At 42.7% G+C, this 18,005-nt stretch overlaps 2 protein-coding genes and 1 pseudogene across 3 annotated transcripts in view; 1 reads left to right on the top strand and 2 right to left on the bottom strand.

Moving 5' to 3' along the window:
- The window catches only part of LOC136676534 (vacuolar protein sorting-associated protein 35), a 49,584-nt gene extending 43,066 nt beyond the window's left edge, over positions 1–6,518 (bottom strand). The window contains exons 1-2 of one of the 2 annotated variants that reach the window (XM_066653624.1): positions 6,299–6,518; positions 477–575 (exon numbers count right to left, since the gene is read on the bottom strand). In XM_066653624.1, coding sequence (XP_066509721.1) covers positions 477–575; positions 6,299–6,301 — 102 coding nt within the window. In that variant the 5' untranslated portion in view covers positions 6,302–6,518. Of the gene's footprint in view, positions 1–476; positions 576–6,129; positions 6,267–6,298 lie in introns of those variants that run through there. The other variant, XM_066653623.1, reaches the window with a different exon arrangement.
- A 105-nt stretch (positions 6,519–6,623) lies between these two features.
- On the top strand, positions 6,624–12,740 carry LOC136676535 (origin recognition complex subunit 6-like). The gene is made up of 7 exons (XM_066653625.1): positions 6,624–6,927; positions 7,337–7,463; positions 8,171–8,334; positions 8,732–8,821; positions 9,986–10,095; positions 10,446–10,532; positions 11,882–12,740. Exons 1-7 carry the CDS (start codon positions 6,863–6,865, stop codon positions 12,010–12,012), a joined length of 774 nt encoding a protein of 257 aa, XP_066509722.1. The 5' UTR covers positions 6,624–6,862; the 3' UTR covers positions 12,013–12,740.
- Positions 12,741–16,013: 3,273 nt separating this feature from the next.
- Positions 16,014–18,005, bottom strand: part of LOC136677425 (myosin light chain kinase 3-like) — a 53,434-nt pseudogene continuing 51,442 nt past the window's right edge.

The following is an 18,005-nucleotide window of genomic DNA, read 5'->3' as shown; positions in this document are numbered from 1 at the left end:
ACATCAACAGACAAACCGTTTTTATGTTTACATCCCGTAAACACCTTTAGATTACATTTCCAGAGTGTGTTTCTCCTCACAAATATATTTCAGTGGTGTTTCTCGCTGCTCAGTGGTGAGCATTCAGTCGTTTTCTCCACGGATTCTTGTTCATCTCATTAAAAGCTAAACTGACAGCTAGTCACTTGGATGTATCAACAATTCTGTACCAATCCTATAATAAACATGTCTGCCTCTGTGTGGGGGGCCCGCTCCATGGAGCATAAACAGATTTAATCAGACACTGCAGAAGTGTTTATTTCTTCAACTCTCATGAGTTGCACTTGAGGAAACTTCACTTCAATATATTGTTTGTTATTTTCTGGTGGAAATTGCATACTGCTCCTTTAACACTGAAAACCCAGAAACTGCTTGCGGTCACACATTAGCTACCGCTGTCAAACCAATTCACTATAAATCATAGGTACAGGACTCACCAGGCACCGCTTCATCTGAAATGACTGCACTTTGACCGCCTGAACTGCCTCGTCCAACAGCTTCTCCTGCTCATCTTGGGGTGACTGCTGGGTGGTAGGCTACAAAAGACATCAAAAGAAACATTAGTGACAGCGTCAATGTCAGTAACCACACTGTATATACAAAAATGTGCAGACACCAACTTCTCCTGCATTTCTTTTTATAACGAAAGGTATTAATAGTTCCCTCTTGGCTCTAGTTACAGCCTCTACTCGTCTGGTACAGTTTCCTTAAATGTTGGAATACTTCTGTGAGGATTTGTTTGCACTCAGCCTCAAAAACGTTAGTCGGGTCATGCACTAATGTGGGATTGTGTTAGTTCTAAATCAGAAGCATCACTCTAACTCATCTTCAAGTATTAGTTGGTGCTCCATCACTCCAGAGTACACCGTTTTACTGAAGCACAGACCAGTGCTGGGCATGAAGCATGCTGCCATTTTGTGTGGCTGCAGAATCACGTTCAGTTGTATTGGTCGGGGACTTTCGATAGAGATTACACAAGCTGTAGGTTCAGAACTGACGACAGTAAAATGGCTGATTTAGGGCTGCAAGATGTATCGTTTTTGCATCATCATTGTGAGACACACAGTTCTGAAGCCGCGGTGCTAAAAGGCTAAGACCACACTTGCTTTTTAATTAAATAGTTGCATACAGCTCAATTTACAACTTTTTTTGCTGTTTGCCACAAAAAGAAACTTCTCACCGTTCTCATTCTCTGCGACTGTTTTCATTTATTTTACTGCACCCTTGAATACACAGTGTGTTGCTGGTAGTTTTGAGTGAGCTGTGCTGTGTATGGCTGCCCTTTTTTTTGTATACTCAAATATGTGTAATACACACACACACACACACACACACACACACACACACACACACACACACACACACACACACACACACACACACACACACACACACACACACACACACACACACACACACACACACACACACACACACACACACACACACACACACACACACACACACACACACACACACACACAGTGGAACCTCTACCTACGAACTTGATCCGTTCCGTGACCCGGTTCGTAAGTGGAAAAGTTCATTTCTCGAGTCAGTTTTCCCCATTTAAAATAATGGAAAAGCCATTAATGCGTTCCAGCCCCCACCCCGAAAGTCACCCTTTTTGCACTGATATATGTTTACAACACTCTCAAATTAGTAAAAAAAATACATGTAGCGTTACTAAAAATAAAAGAGAAATACAGTGGAAACAGTAATAAAAAAGAAATAATAAAAGTTGTAAGTGGTTACACATCGCTACCTTGAAGACGTGACGACTGGCTGGAGCAGTAACACAGGCACTGGCTGTATGACGGGAGGTGGGGGGGTGGGTGGAATAACGGAGAGTAGGCGGTGAATGTGGGGAGACGAAGCGTAGATACGGCACAAATTTCGATGTCTGCTATTTACACTAATGCTAAATTGCTAAAGCTACAATGTGCTAATCTTAAAAGCTCACTCAATATATATATAAATAAAATGTCACTCATGGTAATTCCCTTATGTATTCCCTGTATCCCTCCTAGACACCACCTTCATTATTCAAAGATGAGACCCTTATTTAGGCTACGGAACATGCAGTATCAATAATACATGTTCTATCATTTACTTCTGATGAAAAATCCTTATATATATTTAAATATAAAAGTCGCAGGAAAATAAACATCGCAATGTAATATTTTCCCAGTATCGTGCAGCCCTAGGCTGAACTGATCATGTGGTGTCTGGATGCTTTAGGACAAATTAAATGGGTTTACTGCAGATATCTAACAACCCTAACAAATCGTCTAAATCAAAATCTGAATCAACGATGTACTGATGAATTTGTGAAGTGTATGAAAAGGTGAACAACGCCAAGACCATGATCAAGTTTTAATGAAACACATGATCTGTTCAATGAAATCGTTTCAGTAAATCAACCCAACTCCTGACCACAACCACAAACCTATCATCTGCCTTAATGCCACACGACCCAGCCTGTGATTCAAAGAGTAGGGAAGCTGGGTGTAGGAACAGTATTTTGCACTAAAACAGAGGATAATTTAACAAGTGCTATAAAAAACAACTGGATTGTGTTCATTAAATTCTATCACCATTTAAAAGGGACAGATTCTTCCAGATATCACAGTTTTACAGGGTTCCCTGGGGTCTTAATGAAATGTCTGTTAATATATTTTGGTCAAATTACCAAATGGATCCAACAACACAGTCACAGCTGTCTTCAACATGAGAGCCCAGCAGTGAGGAACAAGGAGCAGAAGGTGTGTGTACCTTTCAGCCATTCCAAGGTCTTTGTGAAACAGGAAAATGGGAAAAGAGTTTATCTGATTTGTTTTTGGAAAACAGCAAACTACATGATTTCCCACTTCAGAGTCGGCCATTTTTGAACAAGATCTCATCTCACTCAAAGGAAAACAACTGTTCTTCCCCATAATCACGCAACATAGCGGCAGATACTGCTGTGTCTTCCTTTTTCCGTGTCTGAAATGATTTCAGAATACGGTTCAGAAGCCATCCGTCTGAGGAGTGGCTCCGTGAACAGTGAGAACAGCGGAAAATGGAAAAGCGAACGCACCTTAAGCCTTTCTTTTTATTTTCAATCCAAAAATCACACAGCAGTCTTCCACAGTGTTTTCCTTTTCAAAATTAAAATCGAAAGGCCAAGTTACACCATACGTGCGTTTTATCAACTGATTTTTCTATTTTGTTTTTAAATGAAATCTCAGTTGACGTAAAACAAAACCACAACCACCTGGACCTCCCGTTCCAAAAGTTCTTAATATTTAATAAGTAGCTTACATTTCTTTTTCATTTTTCTGCCTCCTCTTCCCTGTACACACTAGGGATACACACACAGAGCCTACTTTTTCAGTTCCGACACCGATACATAAACTTTGCTTATTTGTCAATACCACATTTGAACTAATACACCATATACACCCTATACACCCTATATACCAGATACACCCAATATACCAGATACACCCAATATACCAGATACACCATATACACCCTATATACACCCTATACACCATATATACACCCTATATACACCCTATATACCATATACACCCTATATACCATATACACCCTATATACACCCTATATACACACCCTATATACACACCCTGTGGGAGACACTTAATGCATAAAGACTGACAAATATTAATAACAAATTTATAATATAACAAATTAATAAAGAGATATAAATGTACTAAAATGCTATTTATTTGTCACTAAAATTTACAACTGTGAAGGATCTTGGCACAGTATTCAAATTCAAAATAAAACAGGGGTCAAAATTCTTTAAATATATTACAATAAATAAAATGTATCGGTTAAAAATGAAAATAGGTAGCTTCATTTTGTCAAACACACAAACAGTAACCAATCTTATTTTTAAATGTTTGGTGTAAACAGAAATCAAAAAATAAAATCTAGGAACTGAACCTGAGAATAAACAAAGAACTCGGTCAAATACAATCAGTGATCAGACGTCGTAAACATTCAGTGCAGCTCAAAATAAAATGTAGCAGCTAAAAAAAGAGAAAACATAAGTAGCTTAAATAATTGAAAGTGAATGGATCAGTTCCATGGATCTGTCTATTTATCCGATACCCGATACAGCTAATGTTGTTAATATCGGGACCGATATTCCATCCTAATATCGGATCGGTGCATCCCTAGAACACACAATAAAATAAACTTCAAAAGTCACATGTTGAGAAGTCGTTCTCTCGCTAAAAGTCACTTGGGTGTAACCTCCACAAAATAATACAAAGGACAAACCCCCCCCATGTTTCACTGAGATCAGCCTCTTCACATAATGAGGTTATGGCACAGAGACACAGGTCTCGAAACTGAATTCAAATTCCAAACGCATTTATTTTAAACCGGAACAAGGAGGTACAAAAACCAAAAGTGCTTTACTTGACATTAAATATTGGGAATGGAAAACCATGTGTTTTTTTTAACTGATAAAGAAAATCAAAATAAATCATCTCCCGTATTTTAATTTTAAAAACAAAATATAAAAATACAATTGATGTGACGTCACATGACACCAGAAGCAGAGCACAATCAGAACTTTTCGTGCTATCCCATGTTCACTCTGATAAAACTGACTGGGTGGTCCTCTCATACTGCCCAGCCTTAATCCGCAGAGATACATTCACTCCTTCACCTCACTCTGCAGATTATGCAACAAGGAACTTTTTGTTCAGTCAGACTCTCTCACAGAAAACAACCTTAATCTCTCTCTCTCTCTCTCTCTGGTGTTGTTTCTATGTGTATTTATCATTGAGAATCTGTGAAATACAGTGGTACAGCTATACATTTACCCTGGTAAAACACCCCTATATTACATCAAGTTCTTTAAAAAAAAAAAAAGTATTTTCCCTGTCACATCTCATTACAGAAACAATCCTTTAAAAACCAAACCGGGTCTTCTAGGGCACAGAGAGCAGCAGTGGCCTAAAGCTGGCCGGGTCAGTCCCCTGCACTGGAGGAGTAAAGAAACAGCGCTTCCTCCTCCCTCAACATCCACGGCTAAAGTGCCGCTGGGGGTGTGTATGTATTTGTGTGTTCTCCCCGTGTCCGCGTGGGTTTCCTCCCACAGATGATTGGCTGCTCCATAGGTGCGGGTGTGAGGATGTGTGAGCGTGTGTCGCCCTGTGAAGGACTGTAAGGGTGTGTTTCTGCCTTGCGCCCACTGATTCCGCGAAGGCTCCGGACCCACCGCCGCCGTGAACTGGATACGCGCTCACAGACAATGACTGAATGAATGTAGAAGCTCAGTCTGTTAGTGGAGCTGATCAAATGGACAGTGGGTGTATATTACAAAAGGGCTACTGATTATAACGATTAGTGTCTTCATGTGAAAGTAATCTTATACTTTTACAAGCTTTTTGACAGGATTGGACGTCCTCATTTACAGTTAGATGTGTGTGTACAGTTTCACTGCCCCACACTGTGTTTATTTACACTAATGACAGTTATCTACAGAGTTAAACCTCAAGTGTGGTCTTTAATCTTATTTAAAGGTGGCACGGTGCTAAAAATTCAACTGGGTTTTTTCATGCAGTTAATAAAACACATTTTAAAACTGAAAAGCGTTGCTTTAGCTGATCATTACACGGGCACTATTTAAGGTGGAACGGCAACTTCCTCTACTTTTATTTTCGCAAGGTCTGCAGCTTTGTGAAATAATAATAGCGGCAAACTTGAGTCGGTAAACGGGCACATTTAAGGTGGAAAGACTAATCACTCGAATGCCTCCAGCCTTGTAAACTTGCAGGTTTAAGTTGGAAAGGCCATTTCGAATTCCGTTAGCATTGTAATAGCTGTCATTGAATGTGGAAGGGAAAAGCAGGACACCTTAAGTCTCGCAGAATCGCCCATTTAAGGTGGAACGGCAAATTTGATAGAGACGCTAACTCCCTCTTCGTCGACAAACAGCTGCTGTAAATCAATAAACTACAACCAAAAACTATGTATGTGCTCTGGACTGTTGTATAGACCGGTAGAACAGTTTTAAATGATGTAAAGAATGAAAACCGTAGGCTGTTTAGCTTTAGCTTAGCTTACCGCAGGCCTCTGAACTGACATAGGGACAGGCTCGTTCACTGCAGAGCAAACAGCGCTTAACGGGGCGTTTATTTCTCTCCAGACAGCGCCGTAGCTGAGGCTCTATTCCGGCTTCTTTGTCTCAGAAGGGACGTTAGTGAAATATATTAGTTTTATTAGTTTTACTCACCATGATTATTCAATATCAGCAATCACCGGAGCCCCTGAAAACGCTCTGTCATGTGACTCTCAGCCACGGCTGCGCTGATTGGCTGAGCCGTGCTCCTCCAGAGCAGCGCTGATTGGCTGAACCCCTTTAACACAAAACGACCAACTTTGTAGTTATATGGTTCTACAGACTGATATCCATCATCTTCAATGGTCACACTGAACTTTGAAGAACAGTGTGATAGGGGGCTAACAAAGTATGCAGAGCACCACATGTACTACACTCTGCAATAGCAGAATTACAATGTGCCCCTGAACGGTCAGCAAGTGTAGGTGGTTTTAATATTATGGCTCATTTATGTGTATTTGTTATGCTTCAAAAGATCCCGGAAAAGGTCGCGTCACATTTCTACTATTAGATTGGCGTCAAGATTGACCAATCATTTTCAAGGAGGCATTACGTTCAACCAATCAAAGGACGAGGCGTAAAGAGCTCAACCAATCAAAACTCAATAGGTCTGTAGGGGCGTCGAATTTCCCGCGAAAATTCTGAGGTCGCTGGAGCTGTCGAAGTAAAGCTGTGAGAATGGATAGAGAACTTTTAAACAGACTTGCATCTAAAATGGGCCTGACATCGGCTAACGTAATAAGGTATGTTTTCAGTTTATGACTTAAATCGAACGATGATCCATTTTAAATGCTGTAATTTGACTTAAACGCCGTGCTTTACAAACTTCTTAGTTCGAAAAGCTGAGGCGGCATCTCAAATTGGTCTATGTCACCTATATAGTGCACTTCGTAGGTCACGAAATTAAGGCCTGCAAATATTTTGGCACTTCACGAAATTTTAGATCTCGAGTCCTAAATCATTTAACCGCCTATTGACCGAAGTCTGCTCTAGTTGCGTGAAAAGGATGTTATTTCCAGACCTCTGTAGTGCACTGTGTAGGGAGTGCACTACCGTTTGAGACAAAGCCCGAGACTATGCGAAGTAAATATTGAAGGGTGTCAGGTTAAATCATTCATAACGTATATATTTTTGAATATGTCTCTATCCCAGGCAAGCGGAGGAGTACATGAGACTGTCCCAAGTTAAATGTAGTAGCCTCAGCAGTGATACAGCCACCAGCAAAGCTGTTATTTGCCTTGAACTGGCAGCAACGTCAATGAAGTTACCTCTGGACAAGGTAAAGTTGTTTTTTTTAAAGGGAAGTTCCACCATTTTGTTTAAAATCAAGGGAATATCAAAAGGATATTCCACCATTTTGTTTTTTTTAAATGTGTAAGGTAACTAGGGGCTTTTAGTTTGAAGTGGTCGATTGTTGAGTTATTTAAAGGCTCTCTCTAATGAGAATCGTGTGTTTTATTTTGTCAGCATGTGTGTGTGGTGTTGTTTATACTCTAGAAAATATAATAAGAGAATAAGAGGGGTGGCTGAGCACTTACACTCTGAAACTTCAGTGTCTCAAAAGGACAGATTCAGACAGCTAGACTTTCATACATCACAAACCTAAGGGAACGAGCTTGTCGATACGCGTGTGGGGTGTTTGAGCAGTAGGCGAGGGGTGGAGGGGTGGGTGGGGAGAGAGCTTGTACATACAAAAAGGTGTGTTCCATGTGGGAGTCAACCCCCTGACACTGAGGCGCTGGCACGATTTGCTGAATACGTTTATAACCACTTCACGTTGCTACGTTCTGTGAGTTGACGTTTAGAGGAAGACGCCTGGTTCCTATCGCCACAGTTAAGTTGCTCTAGATTGAAGCATTGCACAGTTAAACCAGTCGGACTGTCTTTGTTTATTGACTTATACCGAACGTTAGCAAAAATTTGTGACCCTGCACTTTAAGGTCAACAACTGAGCTTTTTGTTATTTCCTCATTTTCTCCCACGCAGGAGTTTGTTATCAAGCTCTCAGGGTTGAATAAGAAAGTGTACCAGAGCAGTCTCAAGTCGATGGAGTGTATGCTGGGGCTTCAGTCCAGCGTTGGGCTCAGAGAGCTGGCCGTTCAGTACGGCTGCATGGACGCGGTGAAGACGGCGGCTCAGATCCTCGAACGGTAAACGTGTAAAACATGCACAGAGTAATAACTGTATACACAGTGTCTTTCCAAATCTGTCCAGATCCCCTCTTAGTGAATGTTTTCAGTGCTTCATACAAAAAGGAAACTTTTCAAATGTTACTTTACCTATGGCTGAATATGAATCTATTGCGCACACAAGGTGTGTGAACTCCAAAGTAACCTTCGCAGATCGAACAGATGGCTCTTGGGCAGCTGTAAATGGTTCTTGCCCAGTGCCAAGTGTGGGCTAGAGGGGTGTAAATCCACACTGTGCAGCTGTGGAACTGGGTTCTCTGTTAAGTCCATGAGGACTCATCAGACGAGCATGTGTCCACAAGATTGTGGCCTTGAGTGTATGTACAGGACTGTTAATACTGAACGCTGTGTGTTTCAGGTATGAGTTCAGTCTTCCTGAAGCTCAGCGGCAAGATCTCGACCTGTCAAAGCCTCTCTTCACCACCGCTGCTCTGTTTATCGCCTGCAGGTGAGCCGTCTAATCCTTAGCACTGTACGTTTCTCTCTGATATCTGTTATAAAATGTTTTTGTTGAAGATTTAAAGCTCCATTCCTATCCTGATGGTTCACGTTCATATGTGTGTCCTGTATTTGTCTGTAATGTGAACAAATCTGTCACTGAAACGCCACGAGTGCACGCACACTTATGTTCATGCGGATCCAGGGTGAAGGGGACGTTAGACCCCGTGTAGTGCACAGTGTGTGTCTTTTAAGCAACAGCTTCTGCATCTGAACAGATTTCTCAAACCCATTTACATTCATCTCTCACCTACACTTCTCTCTTCTAACATTCAGTGCATTAGTTTGGTTCAGGAGCTGTACTTTCATCACTGTGTAGGAAGCACAGAGCCGTTGAGGCACAGTCTACAGTCGCTGATGTGTGTCAGATCTGACCGTTCACATTCATGTCATGTGCACACTAAGTGAATAAGTATCCGATCTAGGAGCACACCTATGGAACATCGCCATATTCCCTCACTGTAAATAAGGGATTACCTTGAAAAAAGTACATTTTTGCTTATTTTAATTGCAGAAATGTGACCTTTATGCCATGTTTTAAACTTTTTATTTAACTCTTTCCCCCAGGACAGTGGACCCTCGGTTCTAACTCATAATCCCTTACTGAAGGCTCATCAAAAACCAAAGGAACCAAATCAAATTGGCTTATTATATAAGAATATTTGAAAAATACAATATCGACACAATTTGTTTTAGCAGAAGTGTGCCCTGACCCAGCAGACAAAGGCACACCGACCCACTCCCTCTCTGTGTTTCAGCCGCCGTGCTGCAGGGCCATGGCCTGAGGCCACGCCTCTCATGTCGTACGTGTTCCGACAAAGTGCAGTTCATTGGTCGAGAGCAGAGAGTTTAGGGACTCCTCGTTTAGAAAATCAAAAACACAAGGTTTGAAGGGTTCCAACCTTTTTACCACCTGGCGGTTTAATTCAATTCTGCGACAGTTCTGGAAACTTGAACCCAGTGCATTTGAGGAAATCGTGAAGATACTTTCTGCCGCCTCTTATTTCACCCCCTCCTGGTGTTTGCCTCCGTGTGAAGTGGGGTCCCTGTGCTCAGGGAGGAGGAGGAAAAATTAAAAATGAAAGTAACGTCAGGTCTGACATTTGCTTTGAAGGTGCCTGAAAATCAGAGCCGATAAGAAGCTGGCATCTTCATCTGGAGCCAAGAAGAGTGTCTTCGAGCGTCTCTGCTCTCAGATGCTGAAGTTTGGGCAGGAGATCTGCGGTAAGTCTGATTAATTCTGTCCAGGTTCTGGGTGAGCTCAGGAAGATTATTTAGACTTGTTTAAGGTTTAACAACAAAACTGTATCCTCCTTCAATGGAGAACAGTGGCCACTAAAGCAGAGCATTGGTCACATCACTCACCTCAGAAGGACATGTGTTCTCCCAGTGCTGGTGTAGGTTTCCTCTCTCAGTCCAGAAATAGATACCAGCTGTGTGAAATGGTCCACAGGTGAGAGTGACTGGGTGAGTGTGCCCAGATCTGTCACATCAGGTGACGGATGCACAGCTTTTAAAAGGGTCCACGTGAAAGGTGTATAATGTAGTCTCTCGTGCTGTCGCTTCTCTCTCAGGTGAAGCTGCCTCTGTGAAGAAACCCATCAAAACATCACAGAAACGACACAAGACCCTCGCTGAGAAGCTGCAGGAAAGAGAGGAGGGTAAGAAACCAGCTCTTTATCTTTAAACATGTTATTAAATATGTTCCAGTCAGACGTGCTGCGTCTATACACTGATCAGCCACAAGATTACAACCACTGACAGGTGAATTGAACATCACTGATTATCTGGCTACAGGGCCCCCCTGTGGTGGGGTGTGAGATATTTAAGAGAAGTCGATGCTGATAGACGGAGATATGGGCGAGCGTAAGGATCCGAACCGCTTTAACAGGAGCCATGCTGCAATGGTCATGTTTTGCTCACTGAGGTGTTCCCACAGAGAAGCCACTGCAGCACACTGAAGGGGTTAATTCTGCTCTGATAGAAAGGGATCGGGGAAACAGTGCTGCAGGGTGATGAGGGAATCACCTGAAACTACGGATACTGGAAGCCTGTGCTAGCATTTCTCCTGCGATGTTGCTATCCGTGTGTGAAGAGTGGGAGAAGAGGGTTGCATTCAATCCAACACAATGGGCAGCACTTTGAACACATTTTATAAGTGGCCAGAAACTTGTAAATAACTCATGAAAGAATAAAGTTACAGTAAAACCAAGTACACCAATGTTTTTCTTGTGAAATTCCCAATAAGTTTGATGTGTCACATGACCTTCTTCCCATTGAAAAAAACGAAAGTTGGATCCAAAATGGCCGACTTCAAAATGGCCACCATGGTCACCACCATCTTGAAAAGTTTTCCAGAGAACTTTAACAGAAATAAACGACCTGAACTGGATAAGTACTTAGACATGTTCCTGTGGTGGGTTTTTTATTTTTTTGTTATATTTTTAAAAACTATTTTCTTCATGGTCTTAAATGTGTGGTGTCAATATGTTTTAAAGAGGAAGAGGTACATGTCGTTCTGGTTGAGGGAGTGTGTCACAGAGAACACTGTGTTTGGGGGAAAATAAACGCAGGGCTGGATCACATTCACAAAAAGAACTTGACACTGAAAAAGAAATCTTCTTTCAGCCTCAAAATCGCTTTAAACTTTAGAGAGATGAATGTTATTTTCCTGCAGTGGAGCCGGCCTCCATCAGACTGAGAGGACTGAGCTGAAGCAGGTTTAAGGCGGAAAAATGAACTCTGATGTATACAACAGAGCAGAATAATTACAGATAAATAATACCTCTCTCACACATTTCTTTTCTCACACTCTTCTCTGCTCCTCCCCTTCTCCTCTCTTTCTGTCTTTTGCTTTTATTTTTCACTCTTTCTCTCCATATTTCTCTCACTAACTCTCAACCTCTGTCTCTCTCTCTCTGTCTCTCTGCTTCTCATTTCTATCTTCCTTTATTTAGTTATTCATTCCTGTTCGTTTTGTCACTCTCCCTCTCTTCTCTCTCTCACCCAGATGAGGTCTTGCCGACGTCTCCTAAGCAACAGCGTGAGGATGAGGCCGAGAAGGTAGAGAAACAGAACTATGAAGAGTGGAAGAGGAAGATCTTGGAGAACGCTCTCAGGGCAAAGGCTGGAGACTCATAGCTCCTGACTCCGGCAGCGTTTATTTATTATTTTCTTTTTGAGTTTTATTTTTTTTTTAAACATCTTCTTCTTTACCCGTGGCCTCCAGTGGATCTCCTTACAGAAAGAAAGACTTTCTCGTCCGTCAGGTCCAACCTGACCCGTGTGAGCAGGTATAGAGCGGCCCACACCGTTTCATTTGATTGCATTCAGGGGAAAAGTGTTTAATGCTTTAGGAACGATGTGCTCGCCTCGGTCTGAATAGCTTGATTATTGCATTGTTCGTTGGGACACTGCTGGATTAATCGCGTGGAGAAGGTGCGTTCTAATCAAGCTCTCATTACTTTTGACTGTCACTTTCATCAAGCGGATCGTGCTGAAATGTGATTCGCTCCCTTGTCACTGGAGTTTACCTGCAGTGTTTTATCTTCACTGTGAGATTATAACTTCTGTAAAAGTGAAGAAAATTATGCAGCACAAGGAATGATGTCCGTACACTTCCGTATGTTTCAATAAAAATAAAAATGACAGCTGTGGTGTTTAAATATTCTCCACTTTCTCCACAAGGAAACAGTTCTGTGGTGTTAACGATACATTGCCTGATTTGATCAACATACCACATGGATCAAACAATGCAACTCTCTCCCCTGTTTAAAACAGCAGGTTCAGCGTCTGTTTCTTTAAGGATAATGAGCCGCTCGCTGTTCACCCTGACCCTGAGCGCACAGCAGTGAGGATCAGAACCTCTGGTTTTTAGCCGTTTTTACTCTGTTCTCTTTCTTCTCTGTTCATGTTTTCTCCGTTTTTACTCAGTGCTCTTATTTCTCTGCACTCATTCTGTCTGGTTTGCTCCATTTAACCTTGTTTTTGCGCTCTCATTTCAACTCTGGTCCATCATGGTGATTGGTGAGGCTCAGATAAGGGGGCGGGGCAATTCTAAAGGGTCTCCACTCTGTAAAATGCAGCACAAAATGTTTTGCCCCATTTATACTTGGGCAGCCCACAGCAAACTGTGGTGTTTTGTCACAGTGGCCTCTGTGTGCTTGGGCACTGAAGGAATTTTTTTTAAAAATATGTCCAATTTAAAGCTGTGTAAGACCTACAGCAATCCATTCTATTTTATAATGGAAAAACAAGGGCTCAAATATTGATCTTGAAGATTATTATTGTGAAACAAACCCATAATATACCTCACTGTTTACAGCTGAAAATGTACAGCTAACAGACAACAACAAAGAACCTGCTCAGTGCTACAGCATTAATCCCAAAGATCTGGAGCTGAGAGAGTTCTCAAAAAGACAATGACATTTCGACAAACAAGCTTTTGTTTCTCTAGTCCGGAAATGTTCTGACGCTTCTGGAGGGTAATGAGCTTTTTCAAGCTGAGTACACACTGCACAGTCATTCTGTGGGCACTGTTATGTACTGTCCTTAAAGGATGCCGGATGTTCAAGGAGTCCACAGGCCTTCAGCACAAGGCTGTTCTTTTAGATTTTTCTGAGGAGGTCAGAAAGAAGGGGATCGGCCAAATCAAGAGTACTACTACTAATCTACTACTGATCTATAAACTATCGCAAATTAGAGGCGAAAGAGGAATTGTTTTATAGCCACGAGCTGCATTGTTAATTCTGGCCTGTTATTAACAGCACTATCTTAAGAGTTCGACTCCTCAGAGGCAGCTGGACATGACCTCAACTACAACCAGCTCACTGTGTGACCCTCTACCTTCAGATCGTTCAGAATTAAAGTCAGAACTTTTGGTCTTGGTTTTAAACACAGATATGGACCTTCATTTACGAAAAATTATTTAAATTACATTTAAAATATAGTTAAAATCACTGTAAGATGTTGTTCCCAAATGGTTACGCTGCAGGGAAAATAAAACCCTAACAGTCATACGGGACCAGACTGAACTTTGGGGGTGTGGTCCAAAATGAAGTGTTTTCCCTGTGTCTGTGTGGGTTTCTTCTGGGTGACTGTCGGTGAGGAGTGTGGTGTGTTCTCCCTGTGTCTGCGTGGGTTTCCTCCGGGTGACTGTCTATGAGGAGTGTGGTGTGTTCTCCCTGTGTCTGCGTGGGTTTCCTCCGGGTGACTGTCTATGAGGAGTGTGTTGTGTTCTCCCTGTGTCTGCGTGGGTTTCCTCCGAGTGACTGTCTGTGAGGAGTGTGGTGTGTTCTCCCTGTGTCTGCGTGGGTTTCCTCCGGGTGACTGTCTATGAGGAGTGTGTTGTGTTCTCCCTGTGTCTGTGTGGGTTTTCTCTGGGTGACTGTCTGTGGGGAGTGTGGTATGTTCTCTTTGTGTCTGCGTGAGTTTCCTCCTGGTGCTCCGGTTTCCTCACACTGATGATTCCAGGTAGGCTCTGGACCCACCGTGACCCTGAATTGGATAAGGGTTGCAGACAATGAATGAAGGAATGAAGTGGTCTCTGACTTTTTCACAGTGGAGTACATCTCAGCATAGATCATAGAAGTATAGAATTACAGCAGGAACTCTCTATTATTTAAGGACTAGGCTTAATTGTTCTTTCTCCTGTGGGATAGTGTGGTTTGAGAATGACAGTGGAATAATGAATGAATCCAGTCACAACAGTGGATCCACGTGAAAAGACTGAATGAGGAACGTAGACTCTCTTTAACAAAAGGTTCTGAATGATCTGTCAAAGTAAGGCAATCTGACATAAGAAGCACACGTATGGTCAGTGGAGCTGAGAGAATGGACAATGTGCGTAATCCTAACCTCACAGACAATAGACCAACTCCTCCAGACATACTTCTACAATTAAAGACCGTAGTCCATCTGTTGCTCTGCATACTGTATTTGCCTCTTTTTCCCCCTGTTCCTCAGCGCTCAGGACCCCCACAGAGCAGGTGTGATGTGGTGGTGGATCATTCTCAGCGCTGCAGTGACACTGACGTGGTGGTGGTGTGTTAGTGTGTGTTGTGCTGGTGTAGAGTGGATCAGACACAGCAGTGCTGCTGGAGTTTTTAAACCCTGTGTCCACTCTCTGTCCACTCTGTGAGACACTCCTCCCTCGTTGGTCCACCTTGTAGATGTAGAGTCAGAGACAGTAGCTCATCTGTCGCTGCACAGTGTGTGTCGCTCGTCCTCTAGTCCTTCATCAGTGACACAGGACGCTGTCGGCTGGATGTTTTTGGTCGGTGGACTGTTCTCAGTCCAGACACTGAGGGGTTTAAAAACTCCAGCAGCACTGCTGTGTCTGATCCACTCTACACCAGCACAACGTCAGCGGAGGAGCAGTATAAACTGTGATTTCTTGAATAATGGAGCTACACCCAATACGTTTGTTTTGAGTTTGAGTGTTGTTTTAATCATCCCACATCTCTACCTGATCTTACTAAAGTTTATGTGGCTGAATGCCTTCAAATCCTCACAGCAAAGTACTGATGTCTAAGGTACGTTGTTCCCAGGCGAGTCGAGAGTGTTTCTCCCGATTCCTGTCCTTTGTTTCAGGAGAAGTATCAGTTGAATTATCTGTTCCAAATCTGAAAGGACTAAAGCTGGTGAGTTCCGTCGGGTCAAAGGAGGGCATAAAGAGCTGACGTTATTTGTCGCACATTGGGACTCTTCGAGGGCTATTAGAGCCATTTCAGAAGCTCACACTTGCTTTACTTGGCTGCTTTTCTAAATGATGATAGAAGCTATTTACTGCAGTAAATTTCCCCTGGAAAATCCAGACTCCCAAAGTGTCTCCATGCATTTATTGCACAATCAAACAAGTGAACCATGCGGAAAAATCTCATTCGTGTTGCTTTCACTCAGCCATTTCTTCACAATCCCATTTAAACCACCAAGAAGGGGGGGGGGCTTCTCCTGAATACTGGGATGAGGCGAAAAAAGACCCCGAGAATACAGACCCTTCACAGAAGGGAGGATATCTTTAACTCTAATATGTACAATAACAAGTCCACACACACTACAGGGACAGCAGAGCACGCTGGTTTGAAGATACAGTCTTCAGCTACAAAGTAAATCAATGACACTGCAAAGAAATGATGCCTCAGGAAAGATTTCTCCTTAAGATCATGGTAAAGTATGATATATGTTTAACATATATTTAGATATTTTATTATTAGTCTTAAATTTCACTTATAAAATTCATGCTACTGAAACCTAAAAAGTAATTATTTATGTCAGGGGTCCTTTCAGCAGATGTTTTTTTTCCCCAAATAAAATAAATTAATAAGTAAATTAAGAGAGTACTGTGCATGAGTTTTAGGCACCAGAGAATATCAGGTTCAAAGAGAAATGTGTCCCAGCAGAAAAGTGTTAATTTGCTAAAAAACGAACAAACAGCACCTAACATTTGAATAAAACCAAATAACGTTATGCCAGTGTGATACTGTGTGTGTGAATGTGTTGGTTTAACTTTTTTCCAAATCTGCGTGGGTTTCCTCCGGGTGACTGTCTGTGAGGAGTGTGGTGTGTTCTCCCTGTGTCTGCGTGGGTTTCCTCCGGGTGACTGTCTGTGAGGAGTGTGGTGTGTTCTCCCTGTGTCAGCGTGGGTTTCCTCAGGGTGACTGTCTGTGAGGAGTGTGGTGTGTTCTCCCTGTGTCTGCGTGGGTTTCCTCCGGGTGAATGTCTGTGAGGAGTGTGGTGTGTTCTCCCTGTGTCTGCGTGGGTTTCCGCCGGGTGACTGTCTGTGAGGAGTGTGGTGTGTTCTCTCTGTGTCTGCGTGGGTTTCCTCCGGGTGACTGTCTGTGAGGAGTGTGGTGTGTTCTCCCTGTGTCTGCGTGGGTTTCCTCCGGGTGACTGTCTGTAAGGAGTGTGGTGTGTTCTTCCTGTGTCTGCGTGTGTTTCCTCCGGGTGCCGGTCCAAAAACACACATCTGTAATTGGATTGGTGACTCAAAAATGTCTGTAGGTGTGAGTGTGTGAGTTAATGTGTGAGTGTGTGTTGCCCTGTGAAGAACTGGCTCCCCCTCCAGGGTGTATTCCTGTGATCTAACTTTATAAAAGCACCACGCTTCCTGAGTAGGCATCAGTTTAAAAATATATAATCATCTTAGCTGTCTAAGACTTCTGCACAGTACTCTGTGTGTGTGTGTGTGCGTGTGTGTGTGTGTATATTACTTTTTCTTGCAGTGAATTCAAAACAAATGTTGCTAAAGGAGTTTCTTTGACACTTTGTAATTTCTTCTTTTTTCACTCACTCTGAATCTAGTCCTGTTCAATAACAGCAAAGAAAGCATTCTCCATGGCATTCAGAAGCTTCTAATTTCAGTCCCATTTTGTTCAGTGGTTTTCAGACCCACTTGTCCATCTCCTACGGGCACTTCTCCATTAAGGAGGACGTCAGAGAGAGAGAGAGAGAATGTCCTGCTCTTTTCTGAGATGTTCCCAATGTCCAGTTTCCCCTGGTTCTAAGGAGAACTCATAGTCCTGTTCTGCTGGAACCTCTTCAGACGATTGGCTGCAGCCACGGCGTAGAAGTGTTTCTGTGGAAATAACAGGCCGTTAGTCAATATAGTCATCAATGGATCTACACACAATCAGCTTAAAATGTACTGGATATTTGTGTTGCTCAAACACACACACACACACACACACACAAAAGGCTGACTTGCCAGTTCATTTTTACACCTACATTTACTTTGCATATGTAAGTGTGTTCTCCCTGTGTCTGCATGGGTTTCCTCTGGGTGACTGTCTGTGAGGAGTGTGGTGGGTTCTCTCTGTGTCTGCGTGGGTTTATTCTGGGTGATTGTCTGTGAGGAGTGTGGTGTGTTCTCTCTGTGTCTGCATGGGTTTCCTCTGGGTGACTGTCTGTGAGGAGTGTGGTGGGTTCTCTCTGTGTCTGCGTGGGTTTATTCTGGGTGATTGTCTGTGAGGAGTGTGGTGTGTTCTCCCTGTGTCTGTGTGGGTTTCCTCCAGGTGACTGTCTGTGAGTAGTGTGGTGTGTTCTCTCTGTGTCTGTGTGGGTTTCCTCCAGGTGACTGTCTGTGAGGAGTGTGATGTGTTCTCCCTGTGTCTGCGTGGGTTTCCTCCAAAAACACA

Source organism: Hoplias malabaricus, chromosome X2 (assembly GCF_029633855.1).
Source record: "Hoplias malabaricus isolate fHopMal1 chromosome X2, fHopMal1.hap1, whole genome shotgun sequence".
Classification (NCBI taxonomy): Eukaryota; Metazoa; Chordata; class Actinopteri; order Characiformes; family Erythrinidae; genus Hoplias; species Hoplias malabaricus.
Note: the sequence above shows the minus strand (reverse complement) of the source record. Positions and strands in the feature narration are given on the sequence as shown.